Genomic DNA, 22,173 nt, shown 5'->3' on the forward strand with positions numbered 1-22,173 from the left:
CACTCAGTCCTCACTCGCGCTCGGCACGCAGGCGACGGCGGCGGCGCTCCCAGGCTCGGCGTCGGGCCGCCGTGAGTGGCTCTCCGGATCCAGCGGCGGCTCCCGCCTCTGTCCAGTCGCCTCGCGCCGCCTCCGGTCCTCCGCACACCGGCCGGCCACCCTGCGGGCGCGCCTCCCGCTCCCCTCCCGCCTCCGGTGGACCGTCGACGGCGCCCGGCGGGGAGCGGGAGCCGGCAGCAAGGCAGCGCCCGCCCGCGACTCCCCACCGGGCACCGGCCCTCCGGCAGCGGCAGCGCCTGGCGCCCGCCCGCGGCGTAGAGATTGCGGCTTGCCCGGCTGCTCCTGTGGGCTCCGCCCTACCTCATTGTCTGGGCTGGGTCCGCCTTACGATTGGCGACGACGCAAACCTTGGGCGACGCGACGTCGGCGGTGACTCCCCCTCGCCCCCTCCGCAGAATTGAAGGTGAGCTAGCTCAGAACCCACCCACTCCCGAGATCTGGACGTGTTCTCTCTATGAGTTGATGATGCACCGAGTTTCTTTCTAATTGAATGATCAATCGGTAACAGATTCCGATGTTGGGGGGCAAATTACTAGCTCGCGCGCCAGATTTGCTATACCCCACATACCACGGATGGGGATTTCATAGCTCAGCTTCAACCATAATGAGCTACATCAAGCTTGCTCCCGTCACATGCCTTGCTCTCGGAGTACTGTTATCTGTTTTCATCGTCTTCCTAATGCATCGGCGCCGCCCCCAGCTCCAGTCATTGATGTTCGAGGGCAGCTTGAAGTTCGGCGGCGGCTGGAAGATATCATACCCGCTCCCGCTGGAGTTTGGTTATAAAGAAATACTGCTTGGCATTATGGAAGATGATGTGATTGGCGTGGGTGGGTCAGGAAAGGTGCGCCGCGTCCACCTCAACAGGCGCAAGGATCGCCAGTACCAGACCGTGGCTCTGAAGGAGCTCAGGAGGAAGAGGAACCAGGCTGGAGAGGAACTGCTCGACAAGCTGTTCGATGCTGAGGTGAATACACTGGGCCTTATGCGCCACCCCAACATCATCACCCTGTTCTGCTGCATCACCGGCATCTGGACTAGCCTGCTGGTCTACGAGGATATGCAGAACGGTAGCCTGGACCAGTGGCTGCACAAGTCCACGGGCCGGCTGGACTGGCCGTCTAGGGTTGGCATGGCCACCGACACTGCGAGAGGCCTGAGCTACATGCACGACCAGGCCATCATCCACCGCAACGTCAAGTCCAGCAACATCCTGCTTGACCACAACTTCAAGGCCAAGATTGGTGATTTCGGACTTGCCCGGGTACTTGCCAAGCCTGGTGAATCGGAGGTGGCGTCTGCCATATGTGGAACACCTGGTCATATTGCTCCAGGTTAGCAACCTAACGTCCTGAGCTTCTAATTCTTCCTCTCCAAACGTATTGCTAACAATTTTTTGTGGAAAGATTAAATCGACACAAAAATTTAGATGAGACATTTTCTTTTCATTAAAAAAAAATAAATCAAAACACACTCTAGGCGATTTCATTACCTACAAGGCAAAGGCATCGATAAGTGCATATGCAGCTTTGTTTTAACCAAGGACCATAACTAGTTTACCCGACCAATGGTCAATCCACCATGTACTTGGCAGAGGTTACACCATGTGAGGATTCGGAAGGCTTGAGACAAGCCTCATTTATCTCTCTGATACACAATTGGCAAAGATACATGTGTAATTGTCTATAAATTTGTTAGCAGAGGGCAAGCATCAGGGTATGGAAGGCTACTTCTTTTTGCAGAGTAGGATATATGTAAGGTTTTGGTGCCATATCATGCAATTCCAATGTGCTCAGCATCTCCGGATCATCTCTGGTGTTTGGTTTGTAGAATGAGGTAGTTCATCATCGTCTCGCACTTCCGTTTTTTGTCTGATTTGTGGAATGTAATGATGAGTTGATCAATCATCAACTCATTTCACTAAATTTGATGAATAAAACCATTCCACTAAATTTGAGGAATTGATTCACGATATCATCTCATAAATGGGTTGATTGACCAAATCAAACACTCCGTAAGTCTTTTAAGCTGAATAACCGTGAAAGAAACAAAATCTGTCTGCTTCAAGTGTCAGGCAATTAGCATCAGCTTTACCTAGCGGTAAGAAAAGAACAGTGGACGCGAAGGTTTATAGGAATATTCGAGACAAAATCTTGGTAACCGTCCGATCCAGTAAATTTGTCCTTGACCTGAGTGTATGTTCATATGCCAATGATGAGAAGTGCATGTTGGCAGCTCCCCCTGTGCTGTTGATCAAAAAAAGAAGTGCATGTTGGAAAGGTTCTATGAACTTGTAGCTGTATAAATAGTGTTCTGATAGCGGGTTTGTATTCTAAAACCATGTGACACTGTGTGATCAATTGGACTCGAGAGGTCATGAAATCCTCAGTGGAAAATCCTTTTTTTTATAAGGCAGTGGAAAATAATTGGAGCAATTGTAGTTCCTCTTTCTCTGAGATTTCTGTGTACAAATCACACATGGACCCTTTGGCCTGGACAATCGTCATACAGCATTACTTCATTTCATCGCCAAAGCATTATTCACGTTGTTGTCATGGTGGCACTGGCACACTATACTTATTCCTGATTCCTGAAAATGGGATTGTGACACCTGTAAAATATGTAATGGAGTGTTTTTTAAAACAAACTAGCAGAAAATATGCATGTTGTAAGGAAGGGTAAAAAACGGTGTCATTCAACAATGGGATTCGATAGTCGGCCCATTTGAACCGTTATATTCGTGTCATGCAAATTTTAGAAGCCCAAAGGTTCCAAGCAGTGTGACAATATTTTGGAAGAAGTCCAATTTACCTCCCTCAACTATCATGGTCGTCTGATTCTCCTCCCTGATCTATGAAACTAGTTTTTTAAACCCACTAACTTTTGAAAACCGTTCACTTTTGCACGCTGTTGATTTTGATAGCGGTTTTGCTGATGTGGCGCCAGGGGGTAAATCGGACTAAATTAAAAGTTCAAGGTAAATCAGACTAAAATATTGCCGAACTACATATAAGCATCGTCGGATTGAAGCATCGTCAGCACCATAGTGGGCACCCTGTTCCCTACCCTAGATAAATTATCAAAGTATCTCTGTTAGCCTACGTCTGTGTGGCTGCATGCCCCCTGCCGCACACATGCATGTATGCATGCATCCTTTGTTTCATATTTAATTAAGTTTTATAAACTATTAAATTTAATTAAGTTTTAATGTAATGAATTATGGAGCGTAACGTGGCATGAAATCTAGATGGTAGCACACATGTCATGATATTTGTATGGATATAATCAAGTGACATGAAAAGATATTTCAAGCTCAGCACCAACATAGAGCATGATTTTTAGGGGAAAAATCTGAAACTAGTTTCATATTTTTCTGAGCTAAAACAAATTTTGTAAGATTAAATCGACTTTTAGGATATTTAGTTGTATTTTTCATGTAAAAATATATTTGGGTGAGTTTTAATTTTTTTATAAATTTTTATAAATTTGTTATAAAAAATTTCTAGTCCGATTTACCTCTTTGAACTTCGATCTTAGTCTGATTTACCCTTTTGATGTGGCGCTACATTAGCAAAAAAAAAAACACCATCAAAACCAATCAAGGGCCCGGTTCATTTCGCTGAAAAAACAAGCTGAAACATCGTTTTGGCTGATTTATTGTAAGAGAAAAACACTGTTCCAGTTGAAAAGACAAACCGAAAAGTACGGATTATAAGACAAACGAACATGGCCAAGGTGAAAAAGTGAACTGTTTTCTAAAGTTGAAGAACGTTAAAAACTGGTTATGTAAAAAGAACGAAAATCTGATAGTCGCTATATTTGAGGGAGATAAATTATACTTTTCCCAATATATTTTCACAGCAGATCGCGGAGTCGGTGAGCTTTGTCATGGTCGAATGGTCTATCCACCGCTGCGGCCACGTTGTCCAGACAGCGGGCCCGAATGATTCTATGGGCCGAGCGGGATATACTGGGCCGAGCCTCGAAATGGCTCACCGCTTGGGCTGCCAGCGCACAATCCTCCGTGGCCTGGGGATAAAGCTTTGTACAGCACAAGTGGTGAAACAAAGAAGGGAATTACGGGTAGGGTTACTGCCGGTTAATTAACAGACTTTACTGTTAAAAAAAAGGGCTTGCTAAGTTACAAGTTGATCTCGGCAAGCATTAGCATTTACTACTAGCAGCAGTGAAGATAGGATGGCGGATGCGCGACGACCATTGGTTGGTTCCACTTGTGCAGCTGCTTGTTCATCAGAGCTCGGTGTGCAGGACGACGGACTCGTCCTTCCCCTGCTCGTCGTCCTCGTCGTCTGGGTGCTATATGTGTCTGACTTGCTAGTCGCTTTGCCTCCTGAAATGTATTCTGGAGCGGTATATCCTCTGCACAATAGTACAACAGTTTGATGCACATGACATAATAAAGAGTTTATACATATGAAAGAATTTGGAACTTACTATGATATGAGACGTGTAGTTGTAGCTAGTGAGTCACTTTTGGGTCTAGATAGACCAAAATCTGTAATTTTGGGCACCATGAGGTCATCTAGTAGTATATTGCCTGGTTTGAGATCCATGTGAATGATTTCCTTATCCTTGTGGAGATAATGCAGACCCCTGCAAATTCCGATAATTATTTGGTAGCGTGTTTGCCATTCGAGTCCCCTCAATTCATCTGAAGAAATAAAAGATGAAAACATAGTGTTTTAGAAGGTGGTAGTCATCAATATTTGGTTTATGATTACTAATTGTTGGTGCACATCTATACCACACACCAATGTGCTACCATGAACATCCCTGCAAAATCTAGCTTAAATGGTTTGCAAAGGGAACCTATTGAAACCTATGAGTGCCTCTAGAGGAGGAACACATAGGGGAGGCTCTCCTCGGGATGTTTTAGGGTCGGCAGACCACCTAGAATGCCAACCACCATCAAGACAAATGATGAACATCAACTAACGAGGTTGGAAAAGCTAGAATTCGAAAAATATAAAAATATTGGATTGATACGTGTTAGACAGCCGCATATGCACTTGGGCCTTTAGCCCATTATGGCTAATTATAGATTGATTAATGTAAATAGGAATAGGAATCGTATCACATTGTCTACTCACTTGGGGTGTTACTCTAATATACCCTATATATGTACCCTGCCTATTAGCCTCCTAATCAATCTATCAATTTCCCGTGCAATACTTGCTTTCACAGTATCATACGCCTAGCTAGGTTTCCTCCTTCCGCTGCCCTAGCCCGCACGCCTCCCGGCTGCACACCCTTCCCCGTCGCCAAGCCTGGCTCCGCTCCACCTGCTGCCGATGCTGAGGCCGCCGCCAACAGGAGGCTATCCAGGCCGCCGCTCTCCCACGCGCCCAGGCCGCCGAGCAGGAGGCCGCGGCCGCGCCCAGGAGCACGATGACAATTAAGGAAGTAATTTCTTATTTATTATTGAAGCAAAATAAATTGTTTAAATTTTGAGCATTATAATAGAATACTAATTATCATATTCCTCAATTCAGGAGGTATGAAGTGCTAGCCTCTAGAGGGAGGAAGCCAGAGATAAGGATTAGATCAGCTTTCCACTGTGAACAAGGAATTTTTGCAGTTCATTTGAGATTTATGTGAGCACAACAAAAGAAAACTTTAGAGATTACAGATAAAATAAATACATAATTAATGAATTACTCCTGTTTTTTTTTATGTATGACGTTGGTTAGCTCAAATTTGAACTAACCAATGTCATACATAGAGAAATTGAAGGGTGAAGCATATAACTTTTGTGAAATTCTGTACCTAACCGTGTCTGCCTCAAATCAAATCAGTAAAATATCACACAATCCATTTGTAGTAATCAAAAGTCACACATGCGTACCTGGAATCTTCATGAACTGTCTCTGTGTACAGTCCCTGGGATGTTTGCACAACCTGCATTTCTATTTATGAAAGATAACTCTGTATGTAGGCGGCCCGCGGCTATCAACAAGTGTAAGTTGAGGATTTGTAAAAAAAAAAAAAAAAGTACCAGCAGCATAAGCAATAAGCCTGCGCTCATATATCGGTGCCTTTGACAGTGAAAGAAAAGGTTTCTGAAATAACAAGTTTATACGCTGAAAACAGTTGATGCTAAAACAGTCACTTGATATACAGATCTAAACTGAAATTTTGCTCTCATTTTCATTCTCGTTATCAATCATACAAATGATATTCAATTTCATTTTTCTAACTCGTGGTCCAAGTGGCTCACTGGTATATTATACATACTAATAAAGGAAACACTAGGGATGCATTTTTTCCCCCAATATGGATCAACAGATATTTCATTCGCATTAACTCACTGGTACGTAGAGATTATATATATGTTAAACCTATCATCTCATGACACACACACACACACACAGAGAGAGAGAGAGGCCACTTTAGGTTAAAATAATCTAACAAGCCACGCTACAGAGGGGGGGGGGGGGGGGGGGGTTGCAAACCGCTATTGAATTTCATGAAGATTTTCATTATTTGCCACTAAAAATTTTTCCAGCCAAAAATTACCCATCGTAAAACATCTAATCCATTATATTAATCCTCACTAGAAATGCAAGTTATGTCCCCGTCTTCTTCCTCTCACAGCCCTCTTGCTGTCACACACTCACACATAGTGCCCACCTGGCTTCAGCCTTTTTTTTCGTGAACAAGGCTATGCGTCTGTTTTTCATTAAGAGGGAAGAAGGGAATTAAAACAACAGAAGCAGTGAACTGTTGGCTTGCGAGTAGCCCCGTAGGTTAAATGAAGAAGGTTAAAGTATTAAAAAAATGCACAAAGATATACCAGATTTGAGCTGGATAAAGGTGGTGTCTGCCTTTCCACTTGTGGGTTTCGTTGATTTTGCTGAGCGGACAAGGTCTTAATAGCAAACTGCAATTGTGGCTCAATTGGTCCCTTCTTCATTTTGCAGTAGTCATTCTGCTCAAACAATACCATGATCAAACAACCGAAAGGGTGAAACAGCAAGATTTACTTTTGCTCCCCAGAAATGTACTTGATCTCTAGTAGAACAAATCTTCGCAAAATAAAAGGGAAGGGGATAGCGGTACCTTGTTTGGAAATTTTCTATACAAGATCTCCTCAAGCCGCTTTGCCAGTTCTGGCACCTTATTCCACCACTCAGCTGATGTCGTCGGTTTCTTTCCTATATACTCGAATCTGCCGATTTAAGATTAAGAACAGTATAAAAAAAGTAAGTCATATATATGTTCTATCTGAAAAAATCAGTCACAAACCTAAACTTTGGGGTGCTTAGGAAGGTGATTCAACTAATTTCAAAATACAAAAGGAAGTCAATAACTTAAATATCCTTAAGAATAGTCAAAACCTCAGTCCCATACCTTCTACAGGGTTCACAAAATCAGCCACATGCACTAAAAAATGCTGGGGTACAGGGGTTTTGTACTGGAATTCAACTAGTGTGAAAATTTATGTGCAACTCCTCATGAGAAGGGAAGACAATAACATGAGTAGTACTTACTAAGTACAATATATCTATATTCAGTAACATACATAAGTAGTACTAAGTGTAAAAACTCCGTTGTCGCCTTGGTCATCACGGAAATTAGGAAATAAGTATTGTCGAAAAAAAATTGATAACGGGCACACTTCAAAAACCTTGGATTCCATTCCTGAAAAAAAACTTGATTCCCTGTTTAGCAGTCCAGACAGCCACAAGTGCCTAGATGGAAAAACAGAGCAGAACTAGTCGTTCGGTTAGGCTGTCAACAATGGTTCCCAAATAGCTAGTCTCGGAAGAATTCTATTAGCTATCAAGAAGAGAGATCAAATAGCTAGCGACTCCCAAATAACTAGTCTAACACTATCTCCTACAAATAACTCTCTCACGGCTCACATAACCCTGCACTAAAGTATTCATTTTTTATTATTTCTAAGTCTTGTCTAGCTAGCTACGCCCTTAGGGCGTCCTCAATGACCGGCTACGTTGCCAGCTTCGTCCCACGTGGAAGTATTAAACAATGAAAAAAGCATCTCTCTAGCAACGAGATAATCGGCAGGCTATTTCACTGGGATGGAGGAACTGTGATTGCAGGATTTAAGGCAACGCTCTGCAGGTGGGGATGAAGGAAATAAGATAATAATTTTCTCACCCTCTCACTTTCAGCTAAGCTAGTGAAATCGATCGTATCGCTGGGACGCCCTTAGTCTTCAATTCGCTGGAAATTCCCCACCAATCTCCTCCAATCCCTTCGGTTGGAGGCTAACTGCGATCGGTGAAGTCAACACTGGAGAGTCCCAAATTAAAACTTTTTTTTGAGACCGAAGGCTACAAATTAAAACTTACATCTTCTCGCGCATGGTGGTGCGCAGCCTCACGAACTCCACATCTGTCCCCGGGAAGCCGGCCGCGCCATCCACCGGCTGGTGGTGGTGCGGTTGCCCATTGGCGCCGCCGCCGGCACCGACGCCGCTGTCGACCTGGTCCAGCTTCCGCTTCCCCGACATCCTGGACAGGTGACGGAGACGATGGGACGGACGATTTGATCAGCCGTGCGGCGGCCGGCGACGGGGGCGAGGAGAAGCGGAACGTCGGTGATTTCTGATCTTGGGAAATGGGAATCGTCGAGGCTGCTGAGCGACCGAGGAAGCAGCGATGATTCGTCAACGCGTTACGCGTACTAGGACGTGTTGCTGAGCTGTTTGATAAGGGAAGGAAGGCAAAGGGATAGGCGAGCATTCAATTACAGTCTGTACGTTGGCATAGGTCACCATCCGTACTAGGACGTGTTGCTGAGCTGTTCGAATTGAGGGTGGCAGAAGCACATCAGCAACAGTAAATACAAAGCAGTAGCAGGAACTGAAGCACGAGGAAAGGATGAAGAACGGAGGTACTAGGACCGATGAATGGAGGCACGAACGCTGACCTCGGAATGCTGAAAAGGAGCGGCCACCCACGCAGGAGGAGGACAAGGTCTGTTCGTGTGTTGGTTTCAGTCAGCCCAAATTAGTCAGTCAACAGTGTTTTTCTCTCACAATAAACCAGCACCGCCCAAACCGGCCCAGAAACAAGCAGCGAACAGGCCGAGGTCAGCGTTCGCTAAATGCAACGGGCAGGGAATCGAGGACGACAGGACAGACTGCTAAATGGATCATTGAGCCCAACAGACTTTGGTAATTGGGGCGCGCCGCAGTGAGAAGCGCCGCCAGGTGGAAGCCGGAAAGTCCCTTTTCCTCTCCCCTCCGCTCTTCTGCTCGGCGGCTTCGACGTCGACCGCGGAAGCGCCGAGTCTGGTATGTGCGCGCTTCCTTCCTCTGTGCAGTGTTAAGATTTGCTCCTCTGATACTTCGACGAGTCTCTGGTTTTGCAACGTCAGTCATGGATTCATGCACTCGTCATGAATTTTATCTACTCGTTCCAATGTGACCTTGCATCAACTAACTTTAAGTCTTGATATTCATCCATACTTCCAATCACTATCACTCTATCAGCCACAAATCATGTAGGGAGCTGTCTGCTGGAACGTACATTTCATCCAGTCCTGTTGCTTTCTAACAGTTGCGTCTTATGTATTTCCTTATTTTGTGAGGCTCAATCTTATATTCAGTCAGAAAATAAGCTATCATCAGTGTCAGAGCATACAACTCATTTTACACTAATCAGGATTGCCAAATACCCCAATTATACAAACTGGAGGTTCTTTAGACCACAGCTTATTAAAAAACCATGACCAGATTAAAATAATCAATTCTTAGATAAGCGGTTTCAATCAGGGCCATTGTCTTCTTCTGTTGATATATCAATAGAAACACACATGTCGGGCGTTGTTCATTCAAAAAAAAAAAAGAATGGGGCATCATTTTTGTGCTTTCCATGATCTCCTGTCCCAGCAGGTCCATCATCAGGATCGACGGGAACTTTCATTATACTGCAAACATATTTCTATCTGTATGTAATATATAAAATGTTTGAAATACCACAGTAGCAAAATAGGAAAATAAATTTAGCGCCGTACTGCTAGTAATTATACGGTGACTCAAGACACATAGGTATCAGTCAACGTCCTCATATTCATATATACTCCATCCGTTCCAAATTTAGGTCGTTTGATTTTTTTTTATCCCAAGTTTGACCACTCGTTTTATTCAAAAAAATTGTGCAAACATAGTCAAATTTGAGTCATTTTTATGAACTTTTGTTAATAAAACAAGCCACGACAAAAGAAACGATATTTTGCGCAAATTTTTAAATAAAACGAGTGGTTAAACTTGGGGTCAAAAAAAAAAAGTCAAACGAACTATAATTTGGAACGGATTTAGTACCTCTCCACATGACCCTGCTGCCTCCTGGTAACTCAGAAATATTTCAGTAATAATCGTGCCGAAACCTGCTTTGACATTCTTCAGGATTATTCTTCTCCTGGCAGTTCTAGCGTGCCAAAAACAACCATCACGTTCATCTCATCAACCACTTTACCCTCCTCGCTGTCAATGAAGATGTCTCCAGCTGTTACTATATCCATAGTAGCGAGAGCTCCATCATCACCTCTAGTGCTCAGCACAGTGATCACCTCAGTGTAGTGCTCATTTGGTTGTGCACTAACCTGTGCTTGCATTGCTAGGGTGACACTGCACTTAGATCGTGGTGGGACGATGCCTCTATCTGGCTCTGTGTAGAAGCGCTCTAGCTTTGACTTTGTGACAAAGGCAATGTGATCATCAGTATCGTTGGTCAGCTCTATTGAGTGTGATATCTTGAATTCTTCAAAGGGAATGTGTATTTCCAGTGGCTCAATCCCAAGGATGTCCTGCAAACAACAAGGACGCGTGAGATAACACACATGGTGTATCATGCAAATCTAGTGCTGTCTAGGTTTTGTTAGGGAACATATATATGCCCTTACCTGGATTTGGGCTTGGCCATATTTAGTATCTATTTCCTTCAGCTCATCGATTATATCTGATATATCAGGTCTGTTTTTCGGTTCATCTTGTGTGCATCTTAGGGCCAACTCCAGACATTTTGCCACTTGTTGGTAACCCAATGATGACTGTTCCATTGATTTAATCCACCGGTGATTCCACCTTCTAATTACCTGCCATGTTCACAATTAAAGTACTAAATAAAGACACACACATCCCACCACCACCACCACCACCAACCATAAAAAGTAAGAAAAAACCCAAAACAATTCTCATCTCTAGGATGTTACCCAATCCCGCATTGGTGACACTTCATTACTTGCCTCAAACTGCGACACAAGCATATCTCTATGATTCAAGGACATGCTAGCTCTGGCAGGACCATAGTTATGTACGTATTACCAATAGCTCATGAAATTCACAGCCACATATATATATTGGAAGATCTAATCATGCATGATTATGAAAAATGTACAAAGGTAATTAGACCGTTTGTCTTACTTTAGTAATATCGGGCTTCGTTCTACTTCCAGTCACCAGCTCTATAATTATTACACCCAAACTATATATGTCTGACTTGCTAGTCGCTTTGCCTCCTGAAATGTATTCTGGAGCCGTATATCCTCTGCACAATAGTACAACAGTTTGATGCACATGACATGATAAAGAGCTTATACATATGAAAGAATTTGGAACTTACGGTGTTATGAGACGTGTAGTTGTAGCATGTGAGTCACTTTCGGGTCTAGATAGACCAAAATCTATAATTTTGGGCACCATGAGGTCATCTAGTAGTATATTGCCTGGTTTGAGATCCATGTGAATGATTTCCTTATCCTTGTGGAGATAATGCAGACCCCTGCAAATTCCGATAATTATTTGGTAGCGTGTTTACCATTCGAGTCCCCTCAATTCATCTGAAGAAATAAAAGATGAAAACATAGTATTTTAGAAGGTGGTAGTCATCAATAATTGATTTATGATTACTAAATGTTGGTGCAAATCTATACCACACACCAAAATACTCTTACAAAAATATTACACAAAGATAACCTCACGGTGAATGCCGCAAAATCTATCCTAGCTGTTTTCTGAAACCGGCCTAGTGTGTTTGCATAAGGAACCCATGAAAACCTACAAACGCCTCTAGGAAGGATACATGTTTACTTTTGGTCAACATTGCAGAACATAGTATTGTGCTTACTTTTAACTTAACTGTTATAGGAGTGTGTAATTAAGAAATACATATATATATACAGAGTCCTCATGGATATAAAATTATTTTCTTGATACCTTATATTAGTATTTATATGTAGGTGAGAAATATTTTTGTTTATTTCTTTAGGATGGAAGAGGTAGATAATTTAGATACAAATTAAAATATGTTACTTTTTATTTTCTTTCATAATGGCATATATGGGTAATCTGAATGTAAATGTAAGTATTACTTTGCATTATCTTTCATAATAGCAATTGTGATAATTTAAAAGGTTATTAATGGGTTATTTTAAATTATATTTGATAATGGTAGAGATGAGTAATTTAGATATGAAGTTAGGGGGTTATTTTGAATTATCTTTCATAATTGAAGGGTGGGCAGTCTAGATGCAATTTTTCATAATGACAGAGGTGGGTAATTTATATACAAATTTAGGGGATTGTTTTGAATTATCTTTCATAATTGCATAAATAGGTAATTTAGATGCAAAATTAGGTGGTTATTTTATGTATTTTTCATAATGTCAGATGTGAGTAATTATTTATAAAATAAAATAGATATAATGGTTATTATTGTGATGATGATTAGAGTCTACCAATTAAAGGCTATATGTTTTTTATTATTGTAACAATTTTTTGGATTTATCTTTTTTTCCTAACGTATTTAGTGAGAATTAACATAGAGCCTCTAACTAATAATAGTAAGATAATTTTTTCTATACAGTGAGGAAATTTGCAGGTCTGGTGGATAAAAAAAACTAAATTAGCAAATGGCTTTTTAAGTGATCACTACAATGTGGTAATGTACCTGAAAGATGTTTGTCAAGGCTGCCATTTCTTATGTATTCAAAACAGAGCAACCTTTCTCGTATATCGGCCATTATAGTTGTTCCTCCCAATGGTATCGCATGTTCTTTGGTAAAAGAACAGTAACCAAGAAATCGTACTATATTTGGGTGCTTAACCGAGATCAAGCTTATAACCTCCCGATGAAACATCTTGTCTTTAATTGTTCGGCTACTGTGAAGCCTCTTTACAGCAACAACCCCATTTCGAAGGATGACCTGTTTAAATCATCTTGTGAGCACAAACATAAGCATTATATCAAATTTTTATATGCGGTGAGGAAATTTGAAGGTCTGGTGGCATAAAAAAACTAAATTACCTTGTAAACAATTCCACATCCGCCGCTACCAATTTTTTTCTTCTCAGAGAAATTTTCTGTGATGCTATGTAGAAGTGCAAAATCTAGAGGGCTTGGTTCCTCACTTTCATTAACTATGCGCTCTAGGATGTTGAGCTCCATGTATCTGTCATGTATTAAAAATAAAGAATGTGTTATGAATTTTAGACAAAGGAAAAATAGCTTTGATTATCGAATTGACCATAACTGCAATCAAGGGCAACATTTGTTCAGTGTAAAAGCAATTGCTGATTGATTTTTGACTGGTAATGATATGGTGCATCAGTGCATCACCGCATTTTCATATCTAACCAGTTGTGATGCATGGGGATAGCATTACAACAATTGATGGAAACTCAATATTAGTAGTTTACTACTATATTACTACATTAATACTGCAATTTTGATAGGATAACCCCCAATTTTCCTATTCATATAAGACATTTTTCTTGTGACAATTAAGGAAGTAATTTCTTATTTATTATTGAAGCAAAATAAATTATTTAGATTTTGAGCATTATAATAGAATACTAATTATCATATTCCTCAATTCAGGAGCTATGAAGTGCTAGCCTCTAGAGGGAGGAAGCCAGAGATAAGGATTAGATCAGCTTTCAAACGTGAACAAGGAATTTTTGCAGTTCATTTGAGATTTATGTGAGCACAACAAAAGAAAACTTTAGAGATTACAGATAAAATAAATACATAATTAATGAATTACTCTAGTTTTTTTTTATGTATGACGTTGGCTAGCTCAAATTTGAACTAACCAATGTCATACATAGAGAAATTGAAGGGTGAAGCATATAACTTTTGTGAAATTCTGTACCTAACCGTGGCTGTCTCAAATCAAATCAGTAAAATATCACACAATCCATTTGTAGTAATCAAAAGTCACACATGCGTACCTGGAATCTTCATGAACTCTCTTTGTGTACAGTCCCTGGGATGTTTGCACAACCTGCATTTCCATTTATGAAGGATAACTCTGTATGTAGGCGGCCCGCGGCTATCAACAAGTGTAAGTTGAGGATTTGTAAAAAAAAAAGTACCAGCAGCATAAGCAATAAGCCTGCGCTCATATATCGGTGCCTTTGACAGTGAAAGAAAAGGTTTCTGAAATAACAAGTTTATACTCTGAAAACAGTTGGTGCTAAAACAGTCACTTGATATACAGATCTAAACTGAAATTTTGCTCTCATTTTCATTCTCGTTATCAATCATACAAATGATATTCAGTTTCATTTTTCTAACTCGTGGTCCAAGTGGCTCACTGGTATATTATACATACTAATAAAGGAAACACTAGGGATGCATTTTTTCCCCAATATGGATCAACAGAAATTTCATTCGCATTAACTCACTGGTACGTAGAGATTATATATATGTTAAACCTATCATCTCATGACACACACGCACACAGAGAGAGAGGCCACTTTAAGTTAAAATAATCTAACAAGCCACGCTACAGAGGGGAGGGGGGGGGGGGGGGGGGGGGGGGGTTGCAAACCGCTATTGAATTTCAGGAAGATTTTCATTATTTGCCACTAAAAATTTATCCAGCCAAAATTACCCATCGTAAAACATCTAATCCATTATATTAATCCTCACTAGAAATGCCAGTTATGTCCCCGTCTTCTTCCTCTCACTGCCCTCTTGCTGTCACACACTCACACATAGTGCCCACCTGGCTTCAACCTTTTTTTTCGTGAACAAGGCTATGCGTCCGTTTTCCATTAAGAGGGACGAAGGGAATTAAAGCAACAGAAGCAGTGAACTGTTGGCTTGCGAGTAGCCCCGTAGGTTAAATGAAGATGGTTAAAGTATTAAAAAAAATGCACAAAGATATACCAGATTTGAGCTGGATAAAGGTGGTGTCTGCCTTTCCACTTGTGGGTTTCGTTGATTTTGCTGAGCGGACAAGGTCTTAATAGCAAACTGCAATTGTGGCTCAATTGGTCCCTTCATCATTTTGTAGTAGTCATTCTGCTCAAACAATACCATGATCAAACAACCGAAAGGGTGAAACAGCAGGATTTACTTTTGCTCCCTACAAATGTACTTGATCTCTAGTAGAACAAATCTTCGCAAAATAAAAGGGAAGGGGATAGCGGTACCTTGTTTGGAAATTTTCTAAACAAGATCTCCTCAAGCCGCTTTGCCAGTTCTGGCACCTTATTCCACCACTCAGCTGATGTCGTCGGTTTCTTTCCTATATGCTCGAATCTGCCGATTTAAGATTAAGAACAGTATAAAAAAGTTAGTCATATATATGTTCTATCTGAAAAAATCAATCACAAACCTAAACTTTAGGGTGCTTAGGAAGGTGATTCAACTAATTTCAAAATACAAAAGGAAGTCAATAACTTAAATATCCTTAAGAATAGTCAAAACCTCAGTCCCATACCTTCTACAGGGTTCACAAAATCAGCCACATGCACTAAAAAATGCTGGGGTACAGGGGTTTTGTACTAGAATTCAACTAGTGTGAAAATTTATGTGCAACTCCTCATGAGAAGGGAAGACAATAACATGAGTAGTACTTACTAAGTACAATATATCTATATTCAGTAACCTACATAAGTAGTACTAAGTGTAAAAACTCTGTTGTCGCCTTGGTCATCACGGAAATTAGGAAATAAGTATTGTGGAAAAAAATTGATAACGGGCACACTTCAAAAACCTTGGATTCCATTCCCAAAAAAAAAATTGATTCCCTGTTTAGCAGTCCAGACAGCCACAAGTGCCTAGGGCCTCGTTCACTTTGCAAAAAAAGTGAACCCGATGAATAGTACCACTTTCGTCTTATTTGGCAAATATTGTCCAATCGTGGACCAACTAGGCTCAAAAGATTCATCTCGTGATTTCCAACTAAACTGTGTAATTAGTTATTTTTTTTACCTACATTTAATACTCCATGCAAACGGCTAAAAATTGATGTGATAGAGAGAGAGTGAAAAAACTTAGAATTTGAATGGCATCTAAACAAGGCCTAGATGGAAAAACATAGCAGAACTGGTCATTCGGTTAGGCCGTTTCCAATGGTTCCCACATAGCTAGTCTAGGAAGAATTCTATTGGCTGTTAAGAAGAGAGATTAAATAGCTAGCGACTTTCAAATAACTAGTGTAACACTATCTCCTACAAACAACTCTCTCACAGCTCAGATAACCCTGCACTAAAGTATTCATTTTTTATTATTTCTAAGTCTCGTGTAGAGAGCTACGTCCTTAGGGCGTCCTCAATGACCGGCTACATCACCAGCTCTTCGTCCGACGTGGAAGTATTAAACAATGAAAAAAGCATCTCTCTAGCAATGAGATAATCGGCAGGCTATTTCACTAGGACGGAGGAACTGTGAGAGCAGGATTTAGGGCAACGCTCTGCAGGTGGGGACGAAGGAAACAAGATAATAATTTTCTCACTCTCTCACTTTCAGCTAAGCTAGTGAAATCGATCGTATCACTGGGACGCCCTTAGTCTCCAATTCGCTGGAAATTCCCCACCAATCTCCTCCAATCCCTTCGGTTGGAGACTAACTGCGATCGGTGAAGTCAACACTGGAGAGTCCCAAATTAAAACTTTTTTTGAGACCGAAGGCTACAAATTAAAACTTACATCTTCTCGCGCATGGTGGTGCGCAGCCTCACGAACTCCACATCTGTCCCCGGGAAGCCGGCCGCGCCATCCACCGGCTGGTGGTGGTGCGGTTGCCCATTGGCGCCGCTGCCGGCACCGACGCCGCTGTCGACCTGGTCCAGCTTCCGCTTCCCCGACATCCTGGACAGGTGACGGAGACGATGGAACGAACGATTTGATCAGCCGTGCGGCGGCCGGCGACGGGGGCGAGGAGAAGCGGAACGTCGGTGATTTCTGATCTTGGGAAATGGGAATCGTCGAGGCTGCTGAGCGACCGAGGAAGCAGCGATGCTTCGTCAACGCGTTACGCGTACTAGGACGTGTTGTTAGATTGATCTCCTAACCGGCTTATTGGGCCTTGGTCACGCGCCCTGATGGGGGGCGCTCAATCCTACATGGTTGGTGGACCCCCGTCGCACTGCGCTATATAAAGAGATGGAGGCCGGCGGCTCAAAGCACGAGGTTCGCCGTGAGCCGCAAACCCCACCGACAAACCCTAATTCCGATCTCGAAGAGGGCGCGCAGCCAGCGACGGGAAGCCGCCACCGTCATCACCGTCATCCCATCGTCACTGCACTACATCACCGTCTCCACTGCGTCGCCTCTCTTCACCGACCGTCGCTGCCCGTGCGCAGCCTACATCGACTAACCTGATGGAGGCTACTGGATCCTCCACCCCTGCGGTCTCAGGTTCGGTACCCTTCCCTTTCTCTCCCTGTCTCTCTGTAGACCGTTCTACATGTCCTAGGATTTACCGTTTTACATGTTATACCGAATAGAACAGTTAAAGTCTAGATCTATGATCCTACAGTCTTTACAATGGTACCGGAGCCACGGTTTAGGTATAGATATGGCTAGGGTTTTGATCTAGAACGGATAAATCGATTAGAAAAGGAAAAGATGAAGAGATCCAGTGTGGATCTAGAAAGTAGAAGGGGCTTCGGCCGACAAAGGGTTCGGTTGAACCCTAAAAAACTCGATCCTTTCGGATCTGAGAAAAGCAGTGGGTTCGGATGAACCCTAACCCTAACTGGGTTAAAGGAAAATTGAGGGCTCGTTTTCATGACAAAACCGAACCCTAAAACCCAAAATCGATTCGGGAAAAGCAAAACAGTGGCCATCCCAAACCCCAACCCTAACTCTAATCATGAAAACGGATGAAATCCGAACAAAAGAATCAAAAGAAAGGGGAAGAAAGGTAAGCGGGTGGCCTACCTCGCCGACCTCGCCGTTGCGCGGCACTACAGTCACGCCGGCGCGCGGGGAAGAAAAAGGCCGGCTCGGGGCACTCCTTGCCGGAACAAGCCACAGGGGCGCCGCGGCCAGGCCGCTCGACGGCGGCGCGCTCACCCGCTGGGGAGAGCGCACGCCGGCGAGGGGGCCGGCAACGGCGTCAAGGCTCCACCGATTCGCCGCTCGGTGCTGCGTTGGCTGCGCTGAGGAAAGAGAGCGGCGAAGACAGAGAGTGGAGAAGGCCGAATGGCGCTAGGGTTCAAGGGCGCCGCGGCGGTCGCCGTTTTGATCCTCCGATGCACGCGCGCAGCCGTCGGATGGAGAGGAACGGCCGAGATGGACTGGGCCAAGTCACGGCCCAGGCGGGCGCGCGGGCGCGCGGGACATTGCCGGCCCAGGCCCAGGTTGCGGCCTGGGTGCGGCCTGTGCGCGCGAAAAGAAAAGGGCCGAGCCGTTTTCTGCGGTTTTGGGCCAAAACAGAGTGGATTGAGTCTGGTTTTTGCATTTTCTTTTTCCAGAAAATTGAAAAATGGAAATTGGCTCAAAAGAAATAGAAAAAGTAATTTTCCCTGTGGGTAAAATTCATCAAATTGAATATTTTTCCGCTGCGTATTTAAAGTAATTATGGACTTTTAATTAAATTCGAACCAACGGGAGAATTTGATTTTAAGAGCCAAGAGATTAAAAATGAGTTGATTATGATATTGTTATTTTCTGATCAACGTTGTTAATAGCAATATTATAATTTTAATGATTATGCATTATTTCTATTTCTGCCCAACGGTGATGTAGATTTAATGTATAAAATAATTGTATGTTTTAATTTTGACCAACGTTAAACTAAGGCATGCAATTATTGTTATTATTTCTGTTCTCACACTATTTGAATTGTGTTTTCAGGAGGATACAACTTGATGAGTTGTATCAAAGAGATCCCCACTCTAAAAGGTGATAACTATATTGAGTGGAAGAAAAAGATAGACCCGGCCTTTATCCTCGCTGAGGTGGACTGGGTTGTCACCACACCGTGTCCCAAAGAACCTGTGGCACCGGTGAGGGAGACTGATGAGACTGATGCTGCATGGCAGAATAGAGAGCGGGATTTTACTCCCGTAAAGATGTTCTATGACCTTGAGCATAGGAAATGGGTCACTGCCAACAAGAAGTGTTTGGCAGTGATAAAGAACACCATTGAGCCTGCTATTATGGGCTCAATTCCAGACTGTGACACGGTCACAGAGTACCTAGATAGAATAAAGAGTCAGTTCACTGGCTCTTCAAAGACATATGCAACCCAGCTGATCAAGCAGCTGGTTACAGAAAGATACTCTGGTGGCGGCAGTGGCATTAGAGAGCACATACTGAGAATGAGCAATCTGGCATCTAAGCTCAAACCAATGGATTTGGCACTCAAGGATGAGTTTCTTATTCATTTAATTTTTGCTTTCTTGCCCAAAGAATTTGACATCTTTGTTGTTAATTACAACATACAGCCTGAAAAATAGGATTTAGAAAAGCTCATAGCCATGTGTGTGCAGGAGGAGGAAAGAATAAAAGTTTCACAAGGTGGTTCAGTCAACTACCTAAAAGATAAGAAAAAGAACTATAATAACAGCTCTTCCTCCAAGTCATCTGGAAAAGGTCCCATGCAACAGTCTCAGAACCAGCAATTCCCAGTGGCTAAAGACCAGTGTCTCCACTGCAAGAAGACGGGACATTATAAAAAGAATTGTCCTGATTTCTTAAAGATGATTATGAAGAATAAAGGTGAGAACATTATTACGTTCGTAAATGAATCCTTGTATGTAAAGTTTTTCAAAATCTACTTGGTGGATTGATTCAGGTATAACTATTCATGTTGCTAATTCATTACAGGGATTCCGTTCGATGAGAACTTTGCAAAGAAGCGAAAGTTTCATTAAAGTCGCAAATGGAGTACAAGCAGATGTTGAGGTCGTTGGAGATCTTCCTCTAGAGCTTCCAGATGGCTTCATACTTTTTCTTAGAGATGTTCTTTATGTACCTTCTTTACAAAGAAACCTTATTAGTGTATCAAAGTTGGACCATGATGGTTATGATTGCCATTTTGGAAATGGCAAATGTCAGATATTGTTTAATAATAAATATGTTGGTCTTGCCTTCCGACAAGACGAGCTTTATTTGTTATCACTTCGAGAAAATGTGAATTCCGTATGTGATGTGAATGAAAATGTATCCTCATCGAACAATGGAAACAGAAAACAAAAGAGAGCTCACGATGCGTTGTCGAAATTATGGCACTGTCGTTTAGGCCATATTTCGAGGGGGAGAATAGAAAGACTAGTTAAGAATGATATTCTTCCTCCATTAGAGCTCTCAGAGTTAGAACAATGTAGAGATTGCATAAAAGGAAAGTATATAAAGAAAATTAAGAAAGATGCCAAACGAAGCACAGGAATCCTACAGATTATTCACACAGACATATGTGGTCCTTTTTCTGTGAAAAGTGTGAATGGTTATGATTCATTCATAACATTCACAGACAATTACTCTCGGTTTGGCTACATTTATCCAATTAAAGAAAGAACAGAAGCATTGGATAAATTTAAAATATTTAAAGCAGAAGTTGAAAATCAGCATGATTTAAAGATTAAGATAGTCAGGTCTGACCGTGGAGGAGAGTACTACGGTCGGCATACCCTATATGGACAAGTTCCTGGACCTTTTGCAAGGTTCTTACAGGAGAATGGTATAGTCGTCCAGTATTCAACACCGGACGAACCTCAGCAGAATGGAGTAGCTGAAAGGCGTAACCGTACCCTGATGGATATGGTGCATAGTATGATAAGTTACTCCACTTTACCCACGAGTCTATGGATGGAGGCATTAAAAACCGCCATTCATATTCTTAATAGAGTACCAAGTAAGTCGGTGCCCAAAACACCGTATGAGTTGTGGACAGGAAGAGTACCCTCACTTAACCACTTGCGTGTGTGGGGGAGCCCTGCTGAGGCTAAAGTTTTTAACCCAAACATTGGGAAGCTAGATCCCAAAACAGTAAGTTGTCATTTCATTGGCTACCCAGAAAAGTCAAAAGGTTTTCGTTTCTACTATCCTAACAGACATACAAAGTTTGTGGAAACGAGACACGCTGTCTTCCTAGAGGATGAAATGATTAGGGGGAGCATGGTAGCTCGAGAAATTGACCTTGAAGAGAAACGGGTGTATGCACTCACTCCGATCATTCATGAGCCATTTTTCTCACTACCTGCTGTTGCTGCACCAACAGTACAAGACACTGTGGTGCCAGCACCTGTTGTTATCCCGCCTGTGGCAACAATAAATGATGATGAGGAACCTGTGCCTCAGGATCCTATAGAACCTATTGCCACACATGAGGGGGAGCAACAACAGCTTCAAACAGAAAATATGCCAATTGAGGAGGCCCCTAGAAGGTCTCAAAGAGTTAGAAAATCAGCTATTCCTACTGATTATGAAGTGTACAATACTGAAGAATTTCAAATGGAGGATGATCCCACCTCATTTAAAGAAGCCATGAAAAGTGATCATTCATCAAAGTGGCTTGAGGCCATGGAAGATGAGATGAGATCAATGAATGCAAATAAAGTTTGGGATTTAGAGATAATTCCTAAAGGAGCCAAAACAGTAGGCTGTAAATGGGTCTATAAAACAAAACTTGACTCTCAAGGAAATATAGAGAGATATAAAGCCCGACTTGTGGCAAAAGGCTTTACACAAAGAGAAGGGATTGATTACAATGAGACCTTTTCTTCAGTCTCATGTAAGGATTCCTTCAGAATCATAATGGCATTAGTGGCACATTACGATTTGGAATTACATCAGATGGATGTAAAGACGGCATTTCTCAACGGAGACTTAGAGAAAAATGTTTACATGGCACAACAGAAAGGTTTTGTCATGGAAGGAAA

General features: G+C 42.3%; 2 protein-coding genes and 1 pseudogene across 5 annotated transcripts; 1 reads left to right on the top strand and 2 right to left on the bottom strand.

Moving 5' to 3' along the window:
- The first annotated feature begins 2 nt into the window (after positions 1-2).
- On the top strand, positions 3-4,439 carry LOC136466591 (leucine-rich repeat receptor-like kinase protein SUNN). Of its 4 annotated transcripts, none has more exons than XM_066465043.1 (3): positions 3-463; positions 569-1,394; positions 3,925-4,439. In XM_066465043.1, exons 2-3 carry the CDS (start codon positions 575-577, stop codon positions 4,005-4,007), a joined length of 903 nt encoding a protein of 300 aa, XP_066321140.1. In that variant the 5' UTR covers positions 3-463; positions 569-574; the 3' UTR covers positions 4,008-4,439. The 4 variants fall into 4 exon arrangements, with proteins under 4 accessions (XP_066321140.1, XP_066321137.1, XP_066321138.1 ...); XM_066465040.1 differs by lacking the exon at positions 3,925-4,439 and adding an exon at positions 1,759-2,372; XM_066465041.1 differs by lacking the exon at positions 3,925-4,439 and adding an exon at positions 1,762-2,372.
- Positions 4,440-4,595: 156 nt separating this feature from the next.
- On the bottom strand, positions 4,596-17,306 carry LOC136466590 (cysteine-rich receptor-like protein kinase 7; annotated as a pseudogene).
- LOC136465131 (probable histone acetyltransferase HAC-like 1) lies at positions 5,626-8,557 on the bottom strand. The gene is made up of 5 exons (XM_066463992.1): positions 8,397-8,557; positions 7,141-7,249; positions 6,875-7,009; positions 6,077-6,140; positions 5,626-5,636 (listed from the first exon to the last, which is right to left on the bottom strand). Exons 1-5 carry the CDS (start codon positions 8,555-8,557, stop codon positions 5,626-5,628), a joined length of 480 nt encoding a protein of 159 aa, XP_066320089.1.
- Positions 17,307-22,173: the final 4,867 nt, after the last annotated feature.

This window comes from Miscanthus floridulus, chromosome 7, assembly GCF_019320115.1.
Source record: "Miscanthus floridulus cultivar M001 chromosome 7, ASM1932011v1, whole genome shotgun sequence".
Lineage (NCBI taxonomy): Eukaryota > Viridiplantae > Streptophyta > Magnoliopsida > Poales > Poaceae > Miscanthus > Miscanthus floridulus.